Source organism: Acromyrmex echinatior, chromosome 7, assembly GCF_024713525.1.
Source record: "Acromyrmex echinatior isolate Ae372 chromosome 7, ASM2471352v2, whole genome shotgun sequence".
In the NCBI taxonomy this organism is placed as follows: Eukaryota; Metazoa; Arthropoda; class Insecta; order Hymenoptera; family Formicidae; genus Acromyrmex; species Acromyrmex echinatior.
This window is the reverse complement of record NC_141858.1, coordinates 15,124,824-15,147,069: the sequence shown is the minus strand read 5'-3', so window position 1 is coordinate 15,147,069 and position 22,246 is coordinate 15,124,824. Positions and strand designations below refer to the sequence as shown.

The window sequence follows — 22,246 nt, the reverse complement described above, 5'->3', positions numbered from 1 at the left end:
CGATTATTAGCTTCCACGATTAGTTATTCATAAAAGGATCGAGATGACATATAATCATATATCACGGAACAGATATTTCGTACGTTTTATTTGGAACTGTCGGTAATAAAAGAAATATTCTTTTTTATTAATCTCTAGTCCATTCCATTGACTTTAATCTTACAGACATCGTAATAAGAGATTCAGCCCTTTTACCTGCTCCGAATTTATTTCGTAATAGTGATGAATTGATGAGTATTTGATATATGTATAATACATTTTTAAAAGTTTATCGATAATTACATAATAATATATAATAAATAATGGCTATATATTACATTTTTCAGATGATATTTTCCCTCTCACGGGTACGACCTTGACGTGGTGGGAGGGCTTAGTACCCGGAGGATATACACGAAAAAAATGATTTTTCTTAAGTATCTAAAAATTTTCAGATTTATCTGAATGATATATCTAGATAAATTTTTAGATAGTTGAATAAAATCATTCTTTTCATGTAAAAATTCACCGATAGGGAAGCTAACGTACCCTCGCCGCCGATTTAATTGAAATGAACGAACCGCAGCCGGTTCGTCGCGTCGCGCGTTTGCTTCGAGAGTGCCGTTGAAGTTATCGGACTAATAACTTTTCATAAAATATTCGATGGAATTGTAGTTCTACGCGAAAGACTTTGATAAATAATTAGTCCGCGCGCGATTATAGAGTATTATTCGCGAGTGTTTTACGCGAGTGTCCTGTGCGAGAGGATGTCAACCCAATTCTGAGAGGAGGAGGAGATCTGGAAGAGACATCAGACATCGGTGGAGCAACTTTGCGGTAAATATTTTTTACTTGTGTAAAATTAATCTTTTTTGCTCGTTCTTAAATCGTTTTATTTAATAATAATACAAAAATAATAATTAGAAAAAAAAAACAAAGTTACTTAAAAATTATATAAACAAAATTTTATATTTGTTTTATACTTGTAAATTTATTCTTGTTGAGATCTCTTTTAGAGATTATGTGATTATTTTATATCTAACTGAATAATAGATACAAAATTCGATGCCTATAAAAATCATATTTTCAAATTTGCATAATTATTTTCCAAAAAACTGCATACGTTCATATAATAATTATTTTTTAAAATAATGATTATTTCTTTACTCTGTTTTAATTTGGATTTTAATTTATTGCAGAATCATCGTAGCGATATTGCAGTTGTAACTCCACTGTTGCGCATCGGTCGGTGAGTGATGATTTAACATTTTTATTGGAGTAACGGATGAATCGTCATTTTATTAGTATTTTTTGTACACTGAGAAAAATGTCTGGTATTTGTAACTATAATTACATATTACTATAACTATAGTTACAAATACAAAACATTTTTCTCTCAGTGTACATACCTAAATACATCCGTTGCCTTAAAATGGATAAGTTAGAATAGATTAGGATAAATTTAATCCTAGATGCCTTCTTATGAATATACAATGCATATGATAATATTTTCAAATTGGTTTACGGTATTTATCATCAAATACACTGAAAGAAAAAAATGATTACAATTATCATAATTTAATTATAATTTACAGTCATTTTTTAGGACAATTATATGTTTATAGTAATAACATTCAAGTATAGTCAATTATGCTATTAATAATTGTTGCACGTACTGTTTGAGAATTAGTTTTTCTTAATATATTTTTTGTTATTATTATCACGTAAAGAGTGAATTAATTAAAAAAAAAGTGTCTGTAGTAATTGCAATTGCATTTATTTGAACAATAATTTTTATTTTATAATTTTTATATTATTTATTATACATTTTCACGTTTTTCTATATTAATATTCGAAATTATCATAATTTATCGTATAATTTTTTCATATTTGAAAGAACTGTACACACTTATGGTTATTGTCACTACTAATATTATAGCAGTAATAAATATAAAAGTGGACTTCTTAATCATAATTAATTATTTTATTGTGCAATTATAATCACAAATATCAAACGCTTTTCTCTCAGTGAATCTATTCTGTTTCCAAATATTCATCCAGGATTAAATTTTATATAAGTTAGTGCAAAAAACTGCAATTACAGATATACAGATATTGGATTTTCAGAATTTTTTTTGATTGCCTCATAATTATACATATACATTTAATGAAATAGTAACAAATATTTTAATGTCGAGTTGTATATTTCGTACAATTTATTTTGTTTTTTTATAGAAGATATTTTATGATTCTTAATTATTATTATTTATCTCAATGCATTGACTTTAACCTAAACTTATATAACTTATCTATTCGTAGTAATTGATAATTGGATTTTATATCAGTTGAAATATAGTAATGACTTGAGATTCATATTTGTCATAAAATAGAAGAATTTTATCTAGTAATTGTTTTAAAATTGTGATCTGTTTTGCGTCACTTAAAATATTAGATTATGAAATAATATTTTTATATAAAAAATAACTTTAATAATATAAATAATGTAAAAAGATATTTTTATTAATACTCATGAGGGAAATTTATGTCCCTTTTGAATCTTACGTCATTCCTCTGAATTTCTTATCTCCGCATATTTTCGAAATGAAATTCAGCATCGCTCGAATCGATGAAAATACACGTATGGGCCTTAGATTGTATCGGACGGCAATCGGTTGAATAATTTTTATTTATTTATTTTTAAATTAAAATTGTATTTTTATATTATAAAGTTTATATTAAGAAACTAAATTTTGTAATATTCGCGACGGAGTCTCTTCGAATCAAAATGCTATTAACATGAATTTTTTTTTTAATTTAAATTTATTTTTAATTGGATTGATATTTTAATAACTAGATACATATTTCTAATTGCGAATAAACATATTTCTAATTGCGAGTAAAGGATAAACGCATAATTTATTCGGATATCAATAGAATTATTACATTATTTTTATAGTGATTTTATTAATGTGATGGCCCTTTCGTAACGTGTTCGTGTTTCGCGCATCGTACAAAAGTATAAAAACTTACGCTTATTACCAGTAAAATTAGCTGGTAATAAAAAGGAGTATTTCTTCTTGTCGATTTCAGGCATATATGAAGCCAGAATATTAGCCAAATAAAGTTTCAAAGTTTATATAAAGGTGAGCTAAATATAGCGGGAGGGTAATTACCTTCGGGAGGGTAAATTTGCTCGCAAATTGCGAGTTCTTTTATTTTTTAAATTATTGATTATTTATTTAGTATGATTGCGATTAGATTATCCCGTTGATTTACCAGAACACAATAGAACATAGTTACTAACGTCTCTCATACAGCATATGTGTCTAAAATACATCAAAGATTTCAAGTAAAATAAAAGAGATTTCCTAAAGATATCTCTTTTATTTTACTTGGGACTATTTTTAGGATATTCCTACGATTTCGGACATTTGTACTGTAATAATAGATTATATTCGCGTTACTGCACTTTTATGAAGGTAGACAAGAATACACGGAAGAAAATAGGCACGAATAAATGAAAATATACAGGTAGGCAAGACATTAAAGGGATCATTTTGCGGTCACAGAAAAAAGGCTCTCATGTCTTCAACCGATTACTCGGTGAGGCTGAGTTTTGAAATTCACTAAATAAGTGTTATTGTTACAATCATTCTGTCCACGTACTGACTGTATTTACGTACGTATCGTCTGCGTATCGGGCAATGAGTTACACCATTCTTGCCTATCATATGCTTTCCGTTATTCACTAAATATTTCTTGCTCTAATTAAAAACTATGCTTCGTATAAAATTTTCGCAAAAAGAAAATCGTCTTAGAATTAAGTCAGGAATATGACATTATAAGGACAAACATTTATTTCGAATTATTTTGCATAAAACAATGTAATATTATCAATAATAATATAATCACAGCTATTTAAACTATACAATTTGCAAAAAAAAATCGTAAGAATTTTATTTTCGCATTTGTAGGATTAGCTCCTAGCCGATTTTGTATAGAAACAAGCCACAAATGTATAAATTATGAGTTTTGATTAGCATTAATAAAGTGTAATAATTAGTTTTTGAGAAATAAGGGAGGAAATAAGGTTTTTTTATAAGACCTGTCAGTATCGGTTTTCCTTTATAATTAAAATATTAAAATATTTTTATTAAAATATACAATTGCAATTTCTTAATTATAATATTTCTTTTAAGACCTTGAGTAATCTATCGTATACAAGCCGAGGTGCATCTATGGCAAATACGAAATCCAGATGGTTGAATTTAGGAAACGGCACTGTATATTCGTCCACTACATTAGGTAACAGGCTGATGAGTTCTTTCACATCCTTAAAGAAATAATTTTGTGATCGCTCTTACATTTCCTTTGTGATATAAAGCCTTATATGTACAAACGGTTAAAACATATTCATCTCCAATATGTCTCTTAATGATTTAAATGCTTTATTCGCTATACCTACCGGGACGGTGGTTATCGGATCGTTTTCGGCGTAGAACAACGCGAACGGTGTGGTGATGTTCGCGAGATTGTAATCTGGCGGTTCGGATGTATTGTAGATCTGTAGATTTTTCATGCGACCGTAATCGTATTGGCAAAACTTCCCGGAATTAACTATCTGATGCAAATGTAGTACCATTTTGATCGAGGTACCAGCTGGATTGTGACTCAAAAATGTAGACAACAAAGTCTAAAAATCGGAAACTTATGATCATGCGGGTGAAATGATGACGAAAACCCGATCAGAAAATGGAAATCAGTTTCGTTATTTGCAGAATACTCACATTATTTAATTGCTCCCTATCGAAACCGCAGAAAAAAAATAGCCCATTGGCGCATATTTCTTTATTGATATTGCAGATAGACTTAGTCAAGGAGTATGTAGAACTGATCGGCAGAATCTCGTTTATACCAAGCAGCTGCAACAGCTCCTGCAAAAAAGCATTTTGAATGTAGACCGCGATGTAATGTGCTTATAATCTGATATTACACGTTTCAATGAATACTTGAGAATAAAAAATTTGAAACAAATTTTTGAAATGTGGTTTATACGAAGAAGTTTTAAATTACTTCGATCTTAATTGTAATATTTCAAAGAATATTTAGTTGAAATTATATTCAAATTTTTAGTACTACAGGATGGCACATACGAAGTGTCATACTATTTAATTATCTTATTAAAACTATTCTTGTAAAAATTGATTTTTTTTAACTTTATGAACGAATTCTATTCTATGAGCTTCGAGCTTTCTATAGAGCTTTCTATGGAAATTCTGTTAGATGTAGTATTACGAGTCGAAATTGAGCGGACATGAAAGTGTACATATTACTTTAAGAAATAGAATGTGGCATACGAAATGTCATATCATTTGTTTTATACAGAATAAGATTGCCGTCATTGGAATGGCACCTTGATTAGATTTTTTAAATATCTTAAAAACTGAACAAACTAGTGACAATTTGTTTACGTAGAAAGATAATGCACATTTTCCTACAATCTTCAATGCAACAAGTTTCGCCATGAGCGCTGTTACTAAATGATGTATGTCAACGTAAATTAGTCTTACAGAAATTTTATTTTACGCTGCAAAACCATTATCAATATAAGTACCATTTATAAAATTACTGTATTTCTTTAGGTTTTATTATATAATTTTTTTTTATTTTATTGTAACATTTTCTAGAAAATATTGAAATTCTTGTAATATAATGTTGTGCCGCTAGCATAAAGAACGTCGGAGGCGGGAATCAGAAAAATCAGAAAAATCGAAGTGTTTTACAAACGAATATAAACTTTATTGGAATATATTATTAGCGCATATCACTAGTGCGTTCTTAATGCAATGATGCTGACGTACCTAGCATATATGATTGTGAAGTCACTCGTACATCTTTCTTCCTTTAGAAGGAAAAAAGAAAAAGGATGCTCGAGTTTGCACTATTTACCTTTTAATATATATCTTTCAAATGTATTTTACAATTATTATATTTATTTTTATTCGACGTTAAACCACCTGATTTTAAACTGGTGTGTATGTCTTTATCTCAATTAATCTAATTCCAATTCTTGATGTCACAATACCTAACAGAATTTTCACGAAGTATAGAATTTGCTCACAGTTAAAAAACTCGATATTTCTCTAGTATAGTTTTAACGAGATAATTAAATGGTACTTCGTGCACCAGTTTGTATGTATTTTCGAAATTTCAAAACTTTAACCCTGTTAAAATAATTTCGCTTAAAATTCAAAAGCTAAAAATCTAATTTTACTATCCGTTCGACTATTCTTTTCAATATTTCAATCGCTTATAATACAAACATTGCAATATTTCTGTAAAAGAAAATAAATTCCAAGATCTTTAAAAATGGATTAAAAAGAATAATACTCGAAAAAAATGCGATATCTTGTGTGCAGTTTAAAGTTTTAAAGTCAAAAGATAGAAATAATAAAAGTAGCTTTTTACATATATTGGATGTTTTTTTAAATTATTTCCTGATTATAAATTATTTTTTAAGAGTATTTCCATATGACTTTACCTGAGTATTTTCTAAGAAAATGGAGATCAACCGTAACGGACTTGTTACACGTTTCAGAATAGCCGCAGGTGCAAGACTGATTATTATTCGCACCATTCTAGTAATTTCTGGACGTTCCGTTGCCATTACGTAAGAAACAGTCGAGCCTAATGAATGGCCGATATATGCGTGCAATGGTTGCGAAGTCATTTTTGTAATATATAAAATCATCGCGGGTATATCGTAAATGCCTATTTCGTGAAAACTAATAAAAGATTTATATATTATTACAGAGTATAACGAAATATAATATTATACAAAAGTGAATTAATTGATTTTGCCATAAATTAAATAATATGTTATTATGATAATGTTACATTCAACGCACTAATTATTTTTATTTTATGAACATATATACCTAAAATTCCAAAAATTTGAATTCGATGGAGATAATGAAACATGTGCTCTTGAATGAGTATTTCCACGAGAATTGCCCAACCAAACATCATATCCGTGTTTGGCCAGTATGAAAGCTAGTATAAAGAAAAACATCATTTATAGCAAATTTCTTATACATGTGTATAAATACAAGTATTAAAAAATAATTAAAAACGCTCTAAAAATTACATACATTGTTAAGAGTTACATTAAAAAAATATATCTTGAAACTTGATCATTTTTTCAAATAGAAATCTAATCTTTTAGGAAGAGAAATATTCCTAAGTGTTGAAATATGTCATACCAAGTCCTTTATCCTTGCCGAGAACAAGAAAATCGGCACTGCTAGTCAAAAGACCATGTTGTAGTAGCACGGGTGCACCATTTTTACGTGGAATACGATGAAGTGTTAAAAGATAACCATCCTCCGTTTGTACTGTATGAGTTTCCATGGGATAACCTGCTTTTCGTATCATCTGTAACTGAAAAAAAAATAAAAACAGGTGAAAAAAAATGTTATTGCTATTAGTTTTGAAGAAAGATCAATAATGATATACACAAAGAGCACTTTTAATCAATCGAAAATTTAACCAAATTTGTACAATATGATCCCAGATAACAAGATATCTATTTGACGTAATGAATTGATCATTCTTAACCAATCTGATGTTCTATCATCGTAAAGTGGATTTGTCACAGTCACATAACATCATATTAACTAACATCGAAATACGTCATTATTTTCGTATAATTAACAGCATAAATGAATAACCTTATTAATTGATCACTGATAACGTTACCAATATGTCGTCGATTAGTCATTTATCCGACGTCAGTAAGTATGACGTTGTAAATAAATGACGTCATTAAATGGTAAAAAAGATTGTCATTATTACATCTTAAATAGATCACGTCAATAATTCAAACTGACTAACTGTGAACGTCAAAATGACTACAACTGGGATATGTATATAAACATATATGTATGTATATGCATGTGTATCTTTTCCTAAATAGCAGAGAGATTTGAGCATTTTTACATAACATGAAACATTATATATTGAGAAAATTTCTTATTGAAAACGGAATTAGAATTTTTTAGTTAAATTTTTTTGGAATTCTAACTAAAATAACTGAAATTCTGGTTGATATTGTATATATATATATATATACATATATATAAAATATTTCTGGTAAAATCTAGTAAAATTTTTATTTTTACCACAATAATTGTTGGTGCATTTTCCAGCAAGAGACAGTATAACAATAATCTTTTTTTAATATTGGCAAACAAGAAAGATATTATGATTCATTGTGTTAGGCTAGTATTACATTTATCGTATAGAAAGATTTTAAATTTATTGATTGACTATAGGATGGAAAGATCCCGATTTCTTTTTCTTGCAGCCAGTCAATAGGCTTGAAATGTCATATGACAAATGTAGTATCAGCCTCAAGCTGACAAATTTTTCATATTTGTTGATTGGCTGTAGGATAGACAGTTCCGAGGATCTCTCTGTCCTGCACACATTTCATATAATAAAAACGCACAAATGAAATAGCACTATGTCATCTGTATACTAGAAAGCATCCTATAACAATCGTATACTTACTATAAGATTGCCTTGAGGAGAAATGTACCTATTATTTGATTGTTCCTTGTTCGTTTGCACTTGTTCAAATACATTCTGCGGAACATCAAGTATCCCAGCTGTTGTATAGTCGAGAAAGCCACAAAAGGATAAAAGATACACGAACACTCGCATTACAGAGTTAGACGAATAGTTCAATATCGAAAAAATAGTTGGAACAGGATTTCTAGGATGTCAAAGAATTGTATTAAAAATAGAATACAGCGTAATTAGCTGAATTCTTCTTTAATTTTTTCTTTATGAAATACTAAATTCTAATATGGAGAATCGTGCGTTGATGAGTTTTCATTTTTTTATGCAGAAAAGAAAATGTTAATCACATTATGTTATTAGCTACACGATAAAAAAATGATAAAAGATACACGATTATGCTGTGCATATACAGAATGTTCCATTGTTTTAATTGCCTCGGGCAACTATCTTGAAAAATAAGCTATGAGAAAAAAACGTTTCAAGCAAAAGTTGTATGGTTTAAAGGAGATCGGAGTAAAACGTTCGCAAAAAATGCATGGACACTCAACTTTCTCCACCATTAAGGAGTGGTCGATTTTTCACACAAAGCAAGATCCACCCCATCAACTTTTTCCTAAATAGGTGGAGAGATGGAATGAAATACACTAAATTGAGTGTGTGTATATATATATATATATATATATATATATATATATATATATATATATATAGAAGCACTTATATTTTTATTTATCTACACAAACTATTCCAAAACACTATGAGCAAAATTATTTCTATGATCGAAGATTCATTAAAAAGATTTGATGTCCATTCGTCTCTTATCTTTATTATTAGGGACATAATATTATTCAATAGATCTCAAATCTTTTTCATGATTTCATAAATAGTATAAAAGCGCGAAATTAAGCGCGTAATTGCTTCAAACAAAATTTCTATGATTGACTTTAGGCAACAATACCTTGTATAAATTCAATATATTAGCAGATTATAAAACCTTTTCCCTTGAAAAAATATTATGAGTTGTAATCCGTTATCTTACTGCTAGGTGGTTTTGCAGTGCAGTGAAGAGCTCACATTCAATGTTAGGCAAATGAAAATTTATTACTATAAAATTTGAATAATATATGAACATTCAATGAAGTTTGTGACACTGAATACAAAAATATTGAATACAAATCTTCTTTTGCATTTAACAGACACATTAAATACAGTGTTTTCGCTAAGATCGCACAAGTGACTGAATCAATTCAACTTTACCTGATCATTAGATCATCAATGAGAACAGGTAGGAGAGACTAGAAATGGAAATAACATTTTATGGAAATTTATTTAGATTGTATTACAAGCTCCATGTTTTAATATACTTCTATTATAACTCCTACTCATTTCAACGAACACGTTGGAAGAAGCTACTCGGACAACAAAATGTGTCGAAAATCGAGTTAAGACGGGTTTTTTGCATTTAAAAGACGATTTAAAGTGTCTTATGTCACAATTTTTGATGTGTTGTTTGAATACAAATTACTTTTTATGCCCGCGTATTTTAAGAGGGGATTCTGGGGGTCTAGAAACTTGATTTTTAGATTATTTTTACGAATTTTTTTTGAAAAAGGTCTCTTCAAATCAGAACGCTACACCATGATTGCGACTGTTCTGCTCGTCTGAAACGAAAAAATCAAAGAGATTTTTAAAGTATATGAGTTTGGCTATCGTTTGATCTATAATAAAAAAAAATATTAGAAAGAAAAAAATGGCGTCATTTTGAAAATTATTTTCCGATTTTTCCGAATTTTTTCATCTTTAAAGTGTTATAAAATAAATAAAAATAAACATTTTGACTTTATTGTAGTTTAGATGAGAACTATATATGCGTTAAAGATGAGAAATCATGATCACCGCGTAGTGTCTTATTTTTTTTCGTGATCTTACATAAACTGTTATATAAAGCTTATTTCTTAGAAAATTACAATAAAAAAATTCAAAAAAATAACATTCTTTCATTAAAAAACGCTACGAATTAATTCCAACACCTAATAGTAATAAACATTTGACTAAAGTTTTCGAACAAAAGATTTTGCCTATTTGATCGTAATATTTTTATACATTGAAAAACTTTGTTCAACATCAATAGAAGTTATAGGTGCAAATTTAAATGCTAATATTTCCTTAATTATTTATGTTTTCTGTATCATCGGAAGATACTTCAGTATGCTGAAATTGCTTTTAAAATAGCAAAACCACTATTTTTCGAAATGGTATTACTAATTTTAAAAAATATAAAATTATTGTAGCATATTTCTGATTGAGAAAAACTTATCTTAGGAATCCTATTCGTTATTATATCGGAAAAGAAACTAATCATAAACTTAAATTAAAAAACAATGTAAAATAAACAGTAAAAATAGATAAAGTATGTAAAGTATGTAAATATTGTGCACGTGTGGGCGAAATATACAAAAATGCTCTTATGTGTGAAATATGCAAAAATATGCTGTAATATATAGGGTTTCAAATGCATAATTTCTTATGAAACAAATTTGTATTTAATTTATTTCTTTATTAGTCAAATAAAAAATGCCCTATACATATTTTGATTGACCTAATTATCATACTTGTACATAGTCATAATAAATAGATAAATGTAATTTATTTCTTTCTGTCTGTAAAACATTTTCATTAAAACATTTTCATTAAAACTTTCGACATTAAAAATTTCAAAATTAGAAGAATATTAAAAGACGATAGTGTCATGGTGCTAAGAAGACGTGTTTAATTATATCTTGAAATCGACCGTATATATATCTTTACGTGTTTGTAATCATTCGTTCATGCGCTCAATTCTTCACGCAACATGTTCTGGTGCGTATCTTCGCATAATACAAGATAATTATATATATAAATCTATTTCGAAAAAACTTTGCGTACTTAATAATCACGGAATTTTTTATGACGTATGACTGAACAATACTGACGTAACGTCTTAACGACATAAGGAAATCATAGTGTCAAGATTAAAGGCCATTAGCGGAATGACGCAGCAAAATTATACATATTTTTTATAGCACTAGTTGTATTATGCAAAAATTATAAAGTATTAAGTACATGTTGTACTTATATAAATTACTTTTATTATTTTATATACAAAAATTGAATTAATATCTTACAAAATCTATCAAGGCAATATTTTATATGACCTTGAAAAATTGTTTTTTTCGAAAATGAGTGTTGAGATATTCCTACGATGTATTTCGGACATTTGTACTGTAATAATAGATTATATTCGCGTTACTGCACTTTTATGAAGATAGACAAGAATACACGGATAGAAATAGGCAGGAATAAATGAAAAAATACAGGTAGGCAAGACATTAAAGGGATCATTTTGCGGTCACAGAAAAAAGGCCCTCATGTCTTCAACTGATTACTCGGTGAGGGTGAGTTCTAATAGGGTGAATTCACTAAATAAGTGTTATTGTTACAATCATTCTGTCCACGTACTGACAGTATTTACGTATGTACCGTCTTCCTCGGGCAATGAGTTGCACCATTCTTGCCTACCGTATGCTTTCCGTTATTCGCTAAATATTTCTTGCTATAATTAAAAACTGTGCTTCGTATAAAATTTTCGCAAAAAGAAAATCGTCTTAGAATTAAGTCAGGAATATGACATTTTAAGGACAAACATTTATTCTGCATAAACAATGTAATATTATCAATAACAATATAATCACAGCTATTATTTAAACTATACAATTTGCAAAAAAAATCGTAAGAATTTTATTTTCACATTTGTAGGATTAGCTTCTAGCCGATTTTCTATACACTAAACAAACCACAAATGTATAAATTATGAGTTTTGATTAGCATTAATAAAGTGTAATAATTAGTTTTTGAGAAATAAGGGGGTGAGGAAATAAGGTTTTTTATGAGACCTGTCAGTAACGGTTTTCCTTTATAATTAAAATATTAAAATGTTTTTATTAAAATATATTAGGTGTTGGAATTAATTCGTAGCGTTTTACAAGTGATTGGAAGTACTTTCATTAATGTATTTTTTAATGCTCATGTGAAATAAATAACATTCTTTCATTAAAAACGCTACGAATTAATTCCAACACCTAATACAATTGCAATTTCTTAATTATTAATGTAACATTCCTACTTTTAAGACCTTGAGTAATCTATTGTATACAAGCCGAGGTGCATCTGTGGCAAGTACGAAATCCAGATGATTGAATTTAGGAAACGGCACTGTATATTCGTCCACTACATTAGGTAACAGGCTGATGAGTTCTTTCACGTCCTTAAAGAAACAATTTTGTGATTACTCTTACATTTTCTTTGTGATATAAAGCCTTATATGTATAAACGTTTAAAACATATTCATCTCCACTATGTCTCTTAATGATTTAAATGCTTTTATTCGTTATACTTACTGGGACGGTGGATATCGGATCGTTTTCGGCGTAGAACAACGCGAACGGTGTGGTGATGTTCGCGAGATTGTAATCTGGCGGTTCGGATGTATTGTAGATCTGTAGATTTTTCATGCGACCGTAATCGTATTGGCAAAACTTCCCGGAATTAACTATCTGATGCAAATGTAGTACCATTTTGATCGAGGTACCAGCTGGATTGTGACTCAAAAATGTAGACAACAAAGTCTAAAAATCGGAAACTTATGATCATGCGGGTGAAATGATGACGAAAACCCGATCAGAAAATGGAAATCAGTTTCGTTATTTGCAGAATACTCACATTATTTAATTGCTCCCTATCGAAACCGCAGAAAAAAAATAGCCCATTGGCGCATATTTCTTTATTGATATTGCAGATAGACTTAGTCAAGGAGTATGTAGAACTGATCGGCAGAATCTCGTTTATACCAAGCAGCTGCAACAGCTCCTGCAAAAAAGCATTTTGAATGTAGACCGCGATGTAATGTGCTTATAATCTGATATTACACGTTTCAATGAATACTTGAGAATAAAAAATTTGAAACAAATTTTTGAAATGTGGTTTATACGAAGAAGTTTTAAATTACTTCGATCTTAATTGTAATATTTCAAAGAATATTTAGTTGAAATTATATTCAAATTTTTAGTACTACAGGATGGCACATACGAAGTGTCATACTATTTAATTATCTTATTAAAACTATTCTTGTAAAGTATTGATTTTTTTTAATTTTATGAGCGAATTCTATTCTATGAGCTTCGTGGAAATTCTGTTAGATGTAGTATTATTAGTCGAAATTGAGCGGACATGAAAAGTGTACATATTACTTTAAGAAAAGAAGATGGCATACGAAATGTCATACCATTTGTTTTATACAAAATAAGATTGCCGTCATTGGAATGGCGCCTTGATTAGATTTTTTAAATATTTTAAAAACTAAACAAACTAGTGACAATCTGTTTACGTAGAAAGATAATGTACATTTCCCCACAATCTTCAATGCAACAAGTTTCACCATGAGCTGTTACTAAATGATGTATGTCAACGTAAATTAGTCTTACAGAAATTTTATTTTACACTGCAAAACTATTATCAACGTAAGTACCAGATTTGTAAAATTACTGTATTTCTTTAGGTTTTACGTAATTTTTTTTTATTTTATTGTAACATTTTCTAGAAAATATTGAAATTCTTGTAATATAATGTTGTATCGCTAGTGGCATAAAGAACGTCGGAGGTGGGAACCAGAAAAATCACACGAAGTGTTTTACAAACGAATATAAATTTTATTTGGAATATATTATTAGCGCATATCACTAGTGCGTTTTTAACGCAATGCTGCTGACGTACCTAGCATATATGATTGTGAAGTCACTCGTACATCTTTCTCCTTTTAGAAGGAAAAAAGGAAAAGGATGATCGAGTTTGCAATATTTACTTCTTAATATGTATCTTTCAAATGTATTTTACAATTATTATACTTATTTTTATTTGACGTTAAACCACCTGATTTCAAACTGGTGTGTATGTCTTTATCTCAATTAATCTAATTCCAATTCGTGATGTCACATTACCTAACAGAATTTTCATGAAGTATAGAATTTGCTCACAGTTAAAAAACTCGATATTTCTCGAGTATAGTTTTAACGAGATAATTAAATGGTACTTCGTGCACCAGTTTGTATGTATTTTCGAAATTTCAAAACTTTAACCCTGTCAAAATAATTTCGCTTAAAATTCAAAAGCTAAAAATCTAATTTTACTATCCGTTCGGCTATTCTTTTCAATATTTCAATCGCTTATAATACAAACATTGCAATATTTCTGTAAAAGAAAATTAATTTCAAGATCTTTAAAAATGGATTATAAAAAGAATAATACTCGAAAAAAATGCGATATCTTGTGTGCAGTTTAAAGTTTTAAAGTCAAAAGATAGAAATAATAAAAGTAGCTTTTTACATATATTGGATGTTTTTTTAAATTATTTCCTGATTATAAATTATTTTTTAAGAGTATTTCCATATGATTTTACCTGAGTATTTTCTAAGAAAATGGAGATCAACCGTAACGGACTTGTTACACGTTTCAGAATAGCCGCAGGTGCAAGACTGATTATTATTCGCACCATTCTAGTAATTTCTGGACGTTCCGTTGCCATTACGTAAGAAACAGTCGAGCCTATTGAATGACCGATATATGCGTGCAATGGTTGCGAAGTCATTTTCGTAATATATAAAATCATCGCGGGTACATCGTAAATGCCCATTTCGTGAAAGCTAATAAAAGATTTATATATGTGTATATATTTTATATATATATATATATATATATATATAATATTATTACAGAGTATAACGAAATATACTATTATACAAAAATGAATTAATTGATTTTTTGCCATAAATGAAATAATATATTATTATGATAATGTTACATTCAACGCACTAATTATTTTTACTTTATGAACATATATACCTAAAATTCCAAAATTTTGAATTCGATGGAGATAATGAAACATGTGCTCTTGAATGAGTATTTCCACGAAAATTGCCCAACCAAACATCATACCCGTGATTGGCCAGTATGAAAGCTAGTATAAAAAAAACATCATTTACAGCAAATTTCTTATACATGTGTATAAATACAAGTATTAAAAAATAATTAAAATGCTCTAAAAATTACATACATTGTTAAGAATTACATTAAAAAAATATATTTTGGAACTTGATAATTTTTTCAAATAGAAATCTAATCTTTTAGGAAGAGAAATATTTCTAAGTGTTGAAATATGTCATACCAAGTCCTTTATCCTTGCCGAGAATAAGAAAATCGGCACTGGTAGTCAAAAGAGCATGTTGCAATAGCACGGGTGCACCATTTTTACGTGGAATACGATGAAGTGTTAAAAGATAACCATCCTCCGTTTGTACTATGTGAGTTTCCGTGGGGTAACCTGCTTTTCTTATCATCTGTAACTAAAAAAAAATAAAAGTGAAAAAAAATGTTATTAGTTTTGAAGAAAGATCAATAATGATATACACAAGGAGCAAATCAATCGAAAATTGAACCAAATTTGTACAATATGATCTCAGGTAACAAGATATCTATTTGACGTAATGAATTGGTCATTCTTAACCAATCTGACGTTCTATCATCGTAAAGTGATGTGGATTTGTCACATAACATCATATTAACTAACGTCGAAAATACGTCATTATTTTCATATCATTAACGGCATAAATGACTGATGTTATTAATTCACTAATAACGTTACCAATATGTCGTTTATTAGTCATTTATCCGACGTCAATAAGTATGATGTTGTAAATAAATGACGTTATTAAATGGAAAAAAGATTGTCATTATTACATCTTAAATAGATCACGTCAATAATTCAAACTGACTAACTGTCAACGTCAAAATGACTATAGTTTACAACTGGGATGTGTACATAAACATATATGTATGTGTATGCATATGTATATTTTCCTAAATAGCAGAGAGATTTGAGCATTTTTACAAAAACATGAAACATTATATATTGAGAAAATTTCTTATTGAAAACGGACTCAGAATTTTTTGGTTCAATTTATTAGAATTTTAACTAAAATAACTGGAATTCTGGTTGATATTACATATATTTATATATATATAGAAAATATTTCTGGTAAAATCTAGTAAAATTTTTATTTTTACCACAATAATTGTTGGTGCATTTTCCAGCAAGAGACAGTATAACAATAATCTTTTTTTAATATTGGCAAACAAGAAAGATATTATGATTCATTGTGTTAGGCTAGTATTACATTTATCGTACAAAGATTTTAAGTTTATTGATTGGCTATAGGATAGAGAGATCCCGATTTCTTTTTCTTGCAGCCAGTCAATAGGCTTGAAATGTCATATGACAAATGTAGTATCAGCCTCAGGCCGACAAATTTTTCATATTTGTTGATTGGCTGTAGGATAGAGAGTTCCAAGGACCTCTCTGTCCTGCACATATTTGTCATATAATAAAAACGCACAAATGAAATAGCACTATGTCATCTGTGTACTAGAAAGCATCCTATAACAATCATATACTTACTATAAGATTGCCTTGAGGAGAAATGTACCTATTATTTGATTGTTCCTTGTTCGTTTGCACTTGTTCAAATACATTCTGCGGAACATCAAGTATCCCAGCTGTTGTATAGTCGAGAAAGCCACAAAAGGATAAAAGATACACGAACACTCGCATTACAGAGTTAGACGAATAGTTTCAATGTCCAAAAAATAGTTGGAACAGGATTTCTAGGATATCTCAAAGAAAATAACTAAAAATAGAAAACAAAGAACAGCGTAATTAGCTGAACTCTTCTTTAATTTTTTCTTTATGAAATATTAAATTCTAATATGAAGAATCGTGCGTTGATGATTTTTCATTTTTTTATGCAGGAAAGGAAATGTTAATCACATTATGTTATTAGCTACACGGTGATAAAAAAATGATAAAAGATACACGATTATGGTGTGCAGATACAGAATGTTCCATTGTTTTAATTGCCTCAGGCAACTATCTTGAAAAATAAGCTATGAGAAAAAAACGTTTCAAGCAAAAGTCGTATGGTTTAAAGGAGGACAAATAATGGCAAAATCAATTTTTAAAAAATCAATGGTAAATGTTCAGAAATGGTGCTCCCTCAACCGCGGTTTTTTTTCAGTGAACAAAACTAGTTACAAAAAGACATGTATACCATTAAGTTTTAAGAGAAGGCTTGTGGTTTTTATGAGAAAAAATGCTATTTTAAAAATGAATAAGACAGTTTTATTTTTCTTGAAATGATGTAAAGTTTTTTTAGTCTTATTATATTATCATCCATATTAGTCATGAGATCGGAGTAAATCATTCGCAAAGGTGAAAAAAAATGCATGGACACTCCACTTTCTCCTCCATTAAGGAGTGGTCGATTTTCCACACAAAGCGAGATCCCATCAATTTTTTCCTAAATAGGTGGGGAGTGAAATACACTAAATTGAGTGTGTGTATATATATATATATATATATATATATATATATATATATATATATATATATATATAGATGCACTTATATTTTTATTTATCTACACAAACTATTCCAAAACACTATGAGCAAAATTATTTCTATGATTGAAGATTCATTAAAAAAATTTGATGTCCCATTCGTCTCTTATCTTTATTATTAAGGACATAATATTATCCAAATTGATCTCAAATCTTTTTCTTCATTTCATAAATAGTATACGAAATCAAACGCGTAATTGCTTCAAACGAAGTTTCGATGATTGAATTTAGGCAACAATACTCTGTATAAATTCAATATATTAGCAGATTATAAAACCTTTACCTTGAAAAAATATTATGAGTTGTAATCCGTTATCTTACTGCTAGGCGGTTTTGCAGTGAAGAGCTCACATTCATTATTAGGCAAATGAAAATTTATTACTATATAAAATTTGAATAATATATGAACATTCAATGAAGTTTGTGACAATGAATACAAAAATATTAAATACAAATCTTCTTTTGCATTTAACAGACACATTAAATACAGTGTTTTCGCTAAGATCGCACAAGTGACTGAATTCAACTTTGCCTGATCATTACATCATTGATGAGAACAGGTAGGAGAGACTAGAAATGAAAGTAACATTTTATGTAGATTGTATGACAAATTCCATCATGTTCTAACATACTTCTGTTATCATACTCATTTCAACGAACGTTGGAAGAAGCTACTCAGACAACAAAATGTGTCTAAAATCGGATTAAGACGTTTTTTGCATCCAAAAGACGATTTAAAGATGTCTTATATCACAATTTTTGATATGTTGTTTGAATACAGACTATTTTTTATGCTCACGCATTTTAAGAGAGGATTCTGATCTAGAAACTTGATTTTTAGATTATTTTTACAAATTTTTTCTGAAAAAGGTCTCTTCAAATCAGAGCACACGACCATGATTGCGACTGTTCTGCTCGTGAAACGAAAAAACCAAAGAGATTCTTAAAGTGTATGAGTTTGGTTATCGTTTGATCTATAATAAAAAAAAATATTAGAAAGAAAAAAATGGCGTCATTTTGAATATTATTTTCCGATTTTTTCGAATTTTTTCATCTTTAAAGTGCTATAAAATAAATAAAAATAAACATTTTGACTTTATTGTAGTTTAGATGAGAACTATATATGCGCTAAAGATGATCACCGCAAATTCTAAAAGATACTTGAAATATGTACTAATATGTAGGAACAATCTTGATTTGAATAGACATTATAAATTTTTCAGAAAAAATTCTTAAAAATAGCTTAAAAATCAAACTTTTAGACCAGAATGCCCTCTTAAGCATTGATGAGCATCGCTTAAACTTAGTTTTCTCGTCGTATGTGCTCAGAGAAAGATAAAAAACATTTATGACGTCATCTTGACGTCATAAATGTTACTCACAAGCATTTCGTCTATCGAGATAGCGTAACAAAAGCGTGAGCACTTACAGACGCTTATGGCCAAAAATAAACGCAATGAATGCTCTCGTATTAAATATACATGTAAAAGTTATGTACAAAGATAAATGATGATATGATTGAACTTTGGTTATATGTAGAATCCTAGAAAAAAACGGATGCGATATTGTGTCGAATTGAGTTAAGTCACCGCCTAGTCACTATTGTTTTTCAGCGTAGTGCTCATAAGCTGATATTTTACAAGAAAATGGTTAAGCTGCGTGGAAAAGAAAAAAGTATTTATTTCTTAAATAAAATTACTTTAGATATTTTTCTGTTGTTTTTATATTATTTCTAGTTTTCTTAATAATATTAATTAAAGTATTTATTAATAATATATCTGAATTATTTAATAAATCAGAATTTTCAATAAAATTTGATCCAATTTCTAATGTATTAGTTATATTCTTTTTTGTAATATTTGTTGATGTAGTTATGAAAACTTTTTTTATCCGAAAATATTAAAAATTAAATAAAAAAACAAGGATTGTATTTTTATTAGAATAATGATGAAAGAATTCAGACCCAAGACATGTATAAAAACATCAGAAAATAACTTACAAGACTATCAATTAATGCAAATAAATATGTATTACAGATATACTATTATTATATACTATTATTTTACTTGTATATGATCATTAGGGCAATCAAAATTATGCTGTAAAAATTCCTTTTTTAAGCGCCTAAAATATGCTCTATGAAATTGAAAAAATGCTCTAAAGAAAGGAATATATGCATTTGAAAATTACTTTTTCGCACAAATTTTCAAAATATTAAGTTTTTTATTTAAAATAACAAAATAAAATGAATTTGATAAAATTTGTATTTTTAATAAAAAATTTAATTAGTCTTATGGGACATTAAAATTAAACAAATACATATGTATTTACAAATACATATTAAGCAAAAAATTTAATTATTTCAATTTATATTTCGATTATACAGTAAACATTTGACTAAAGTTTTCGAACAAAAGACTTTGCCTATTTGATCGTAAAATATTATACATTGAAAAACTTTGTTCAACATCAATAGAAGTTATAGGTGCAAATTTAAATGCTAATATTTCCTTAATTATTTATGTTTTTTGTATCATCGGAAGATACTCCAGTCAAGTATGCTGAAATTGCTTTTAAAATAGCCACTATTTTTCTAAATGATATTGCTAATTTTCAAAAATATAAAATATGTTATAACATATTCTAATTGAGAAAAACTTATCTTAGGAATCCTATTCGTTATTATATCGGAAAAGAAACTAATCATAAACTTAAATTAGAAAACAATATAAGATGTAAAATAAACAGTAAAAATAGATAAAGTATGTAAATATTGTGCACGTGTGGGGGAAATATACAAAAATGCTCTTATGTGTTATGAAATATGCAAAAATATGCTGTAATATATAGGGTTTAAAATGCATAATTTCTTATGAAACAAATTTATATTTAATTTATTTCTTTATTAATCAAATAAAAAATGCCCTTTTGATTGACCTAATTATCATACTTGTACATAGTCATAATAAATAGATAAATGTAATTTATTTTTTTCTGTCTGTAATATATAAAACATTTTCATTAAAACTTTCGACATTAAAAATTTCAAAATTAGAAGAATATCAAAAGACGATAGTGTCATGGTGCTAAGAAGACGCGTTTAATTATATCTTGAAATCGACCGTATATATATCTTTACGTGTTTGTAATCATTCGTTCATGCGCTCAATTCTTCACGCAACATATTCTGATGCGTATCTTCGCATAATACGAGATAATTATATAAATAAATCTATTTCGAAAAAACTTTGCGTACTTAATAATCACGGAATTTTTTATGACGTATGACTGAACAATACTGACGTAACGTCTTAACGACATAAGGAAATCATAGTGTCAAGATTAAAGGCCAATAGCGGAATGACGCAGCAAAATTGTACATATTTCTTACAACAGCACTAGTTGTATTATGCAAAAAGTATAAAGCATATCTTGCACTTATATATAAATTACATTTATTATTTTATATACAAAAATTGAATTAATATCTTGCAAAATCTATCAAGGCAATATTTTATATGACCTTGAAATATTGTTTTTTTCGAAAATGAGTCTGTTGAGATTTTTTATATGTATATGTAAAGAAAAAAAATGCGTGATATAAGTGATTAATAATTGACTTACCTTTTTAAAGAAGATAGAAAAAAGTGCTAAGAATACATTAATTTTGAAAAGAAAACTATTGTACCAAATTAAAAGATAAACCCAAGTAATACTATTTTTATTGTGTACTTAATTTTAATAAAACTCAAATGGTATTATTTTTATTATTGATTCTATAGCTTAATTTAAAAAAACATAAAAGAAAACGTTAAAACGTACGTGCTCCTCGAAAAAATTATTGTACCCAATTATAAAACCCAAATTATATAATCCAAGTAGTACTATCTTTATTATTAACTTAACTCTTACGGTATCATTTGTATAAAATATTTGAAATCAACAACTGGCGCCAAATTATAGTCCATAAAATTTTATGCATTATTCGTCATAAAAGATTTGATATTAACAATTGGAGCCAAGTTTATATATTATAAAAAGTTTTTCTATTTGAATTACATTTTTTCATTTTCTACTGTTATTTTTTTAATTTTTTGTGCTAACATTTGAATTAAATAAGATAATGCAATTTTGTGATATA

At 28.2% G+C, this 22,246-nt stretch overlaps 2 protein-coding genes across 2 annotated transcripts in view; one reads left to right on the top strand and one right to left on the bottom strand.

Moving 5' to 3' along the window:
* The first annotated feature begins 725 nt into the window (after positions 1 to 725).
* pyd (zonula occludens-like protein polychaetoid) overlaps positions 726 to 22,246 on the top strand; it is a 198,821-nt gene continuing 177,300 nt past the window's right edge. The window contains exons 1-2 of the mRNA XM_011069507.2: positions 726 to 816; positions 1,179 to 1,228. The gene's annotated coding sequence lies outside the window, so the exon portion shown is untranslated. The remainder of the gene's footprint in view (positions 817 to 1,178; positions 1,229 to 22,246) is intronic.
* On the bottom strand, positions 4,098 to 22,149 carry LOC105154159 (uncharacterized). Its single transcript, XM_011069495.2, has 16 exons — positions 18,389 to 22,149; positions 17,108 to 17,336; positions 15,818 to 15,995; positions 15,496 to 15,610; positions 15,053 to 15,296; positions 13,321 to 13,467; positions 12,999 to 13,226; positions 12,709 to 12,865; positions 9,736 to 9,799; positions 8,551 to 8,755; positions 7,242 to 7,419; positions 6,918 to 7,032; positions 6,521 to 6,764; positions 4,767 to 4,913; positions 4,445 to 4,672; positions 4,098 to 4,312 (listed from the first exon to the last, which is right to left on the bottom strand). Exons 2-16 carry the CDS (start codon positions 17,258 to 17,260, stop codon positions 4,160 to 4,162), a joined length of 2,556 nt encoding a protein of 851 aa, XP_011067797.2. The 5' UTR covers positions 17,261 to 17,336; positions 18,389 to 22,149; the 3' UTR covers positions 4,098 to 4,159.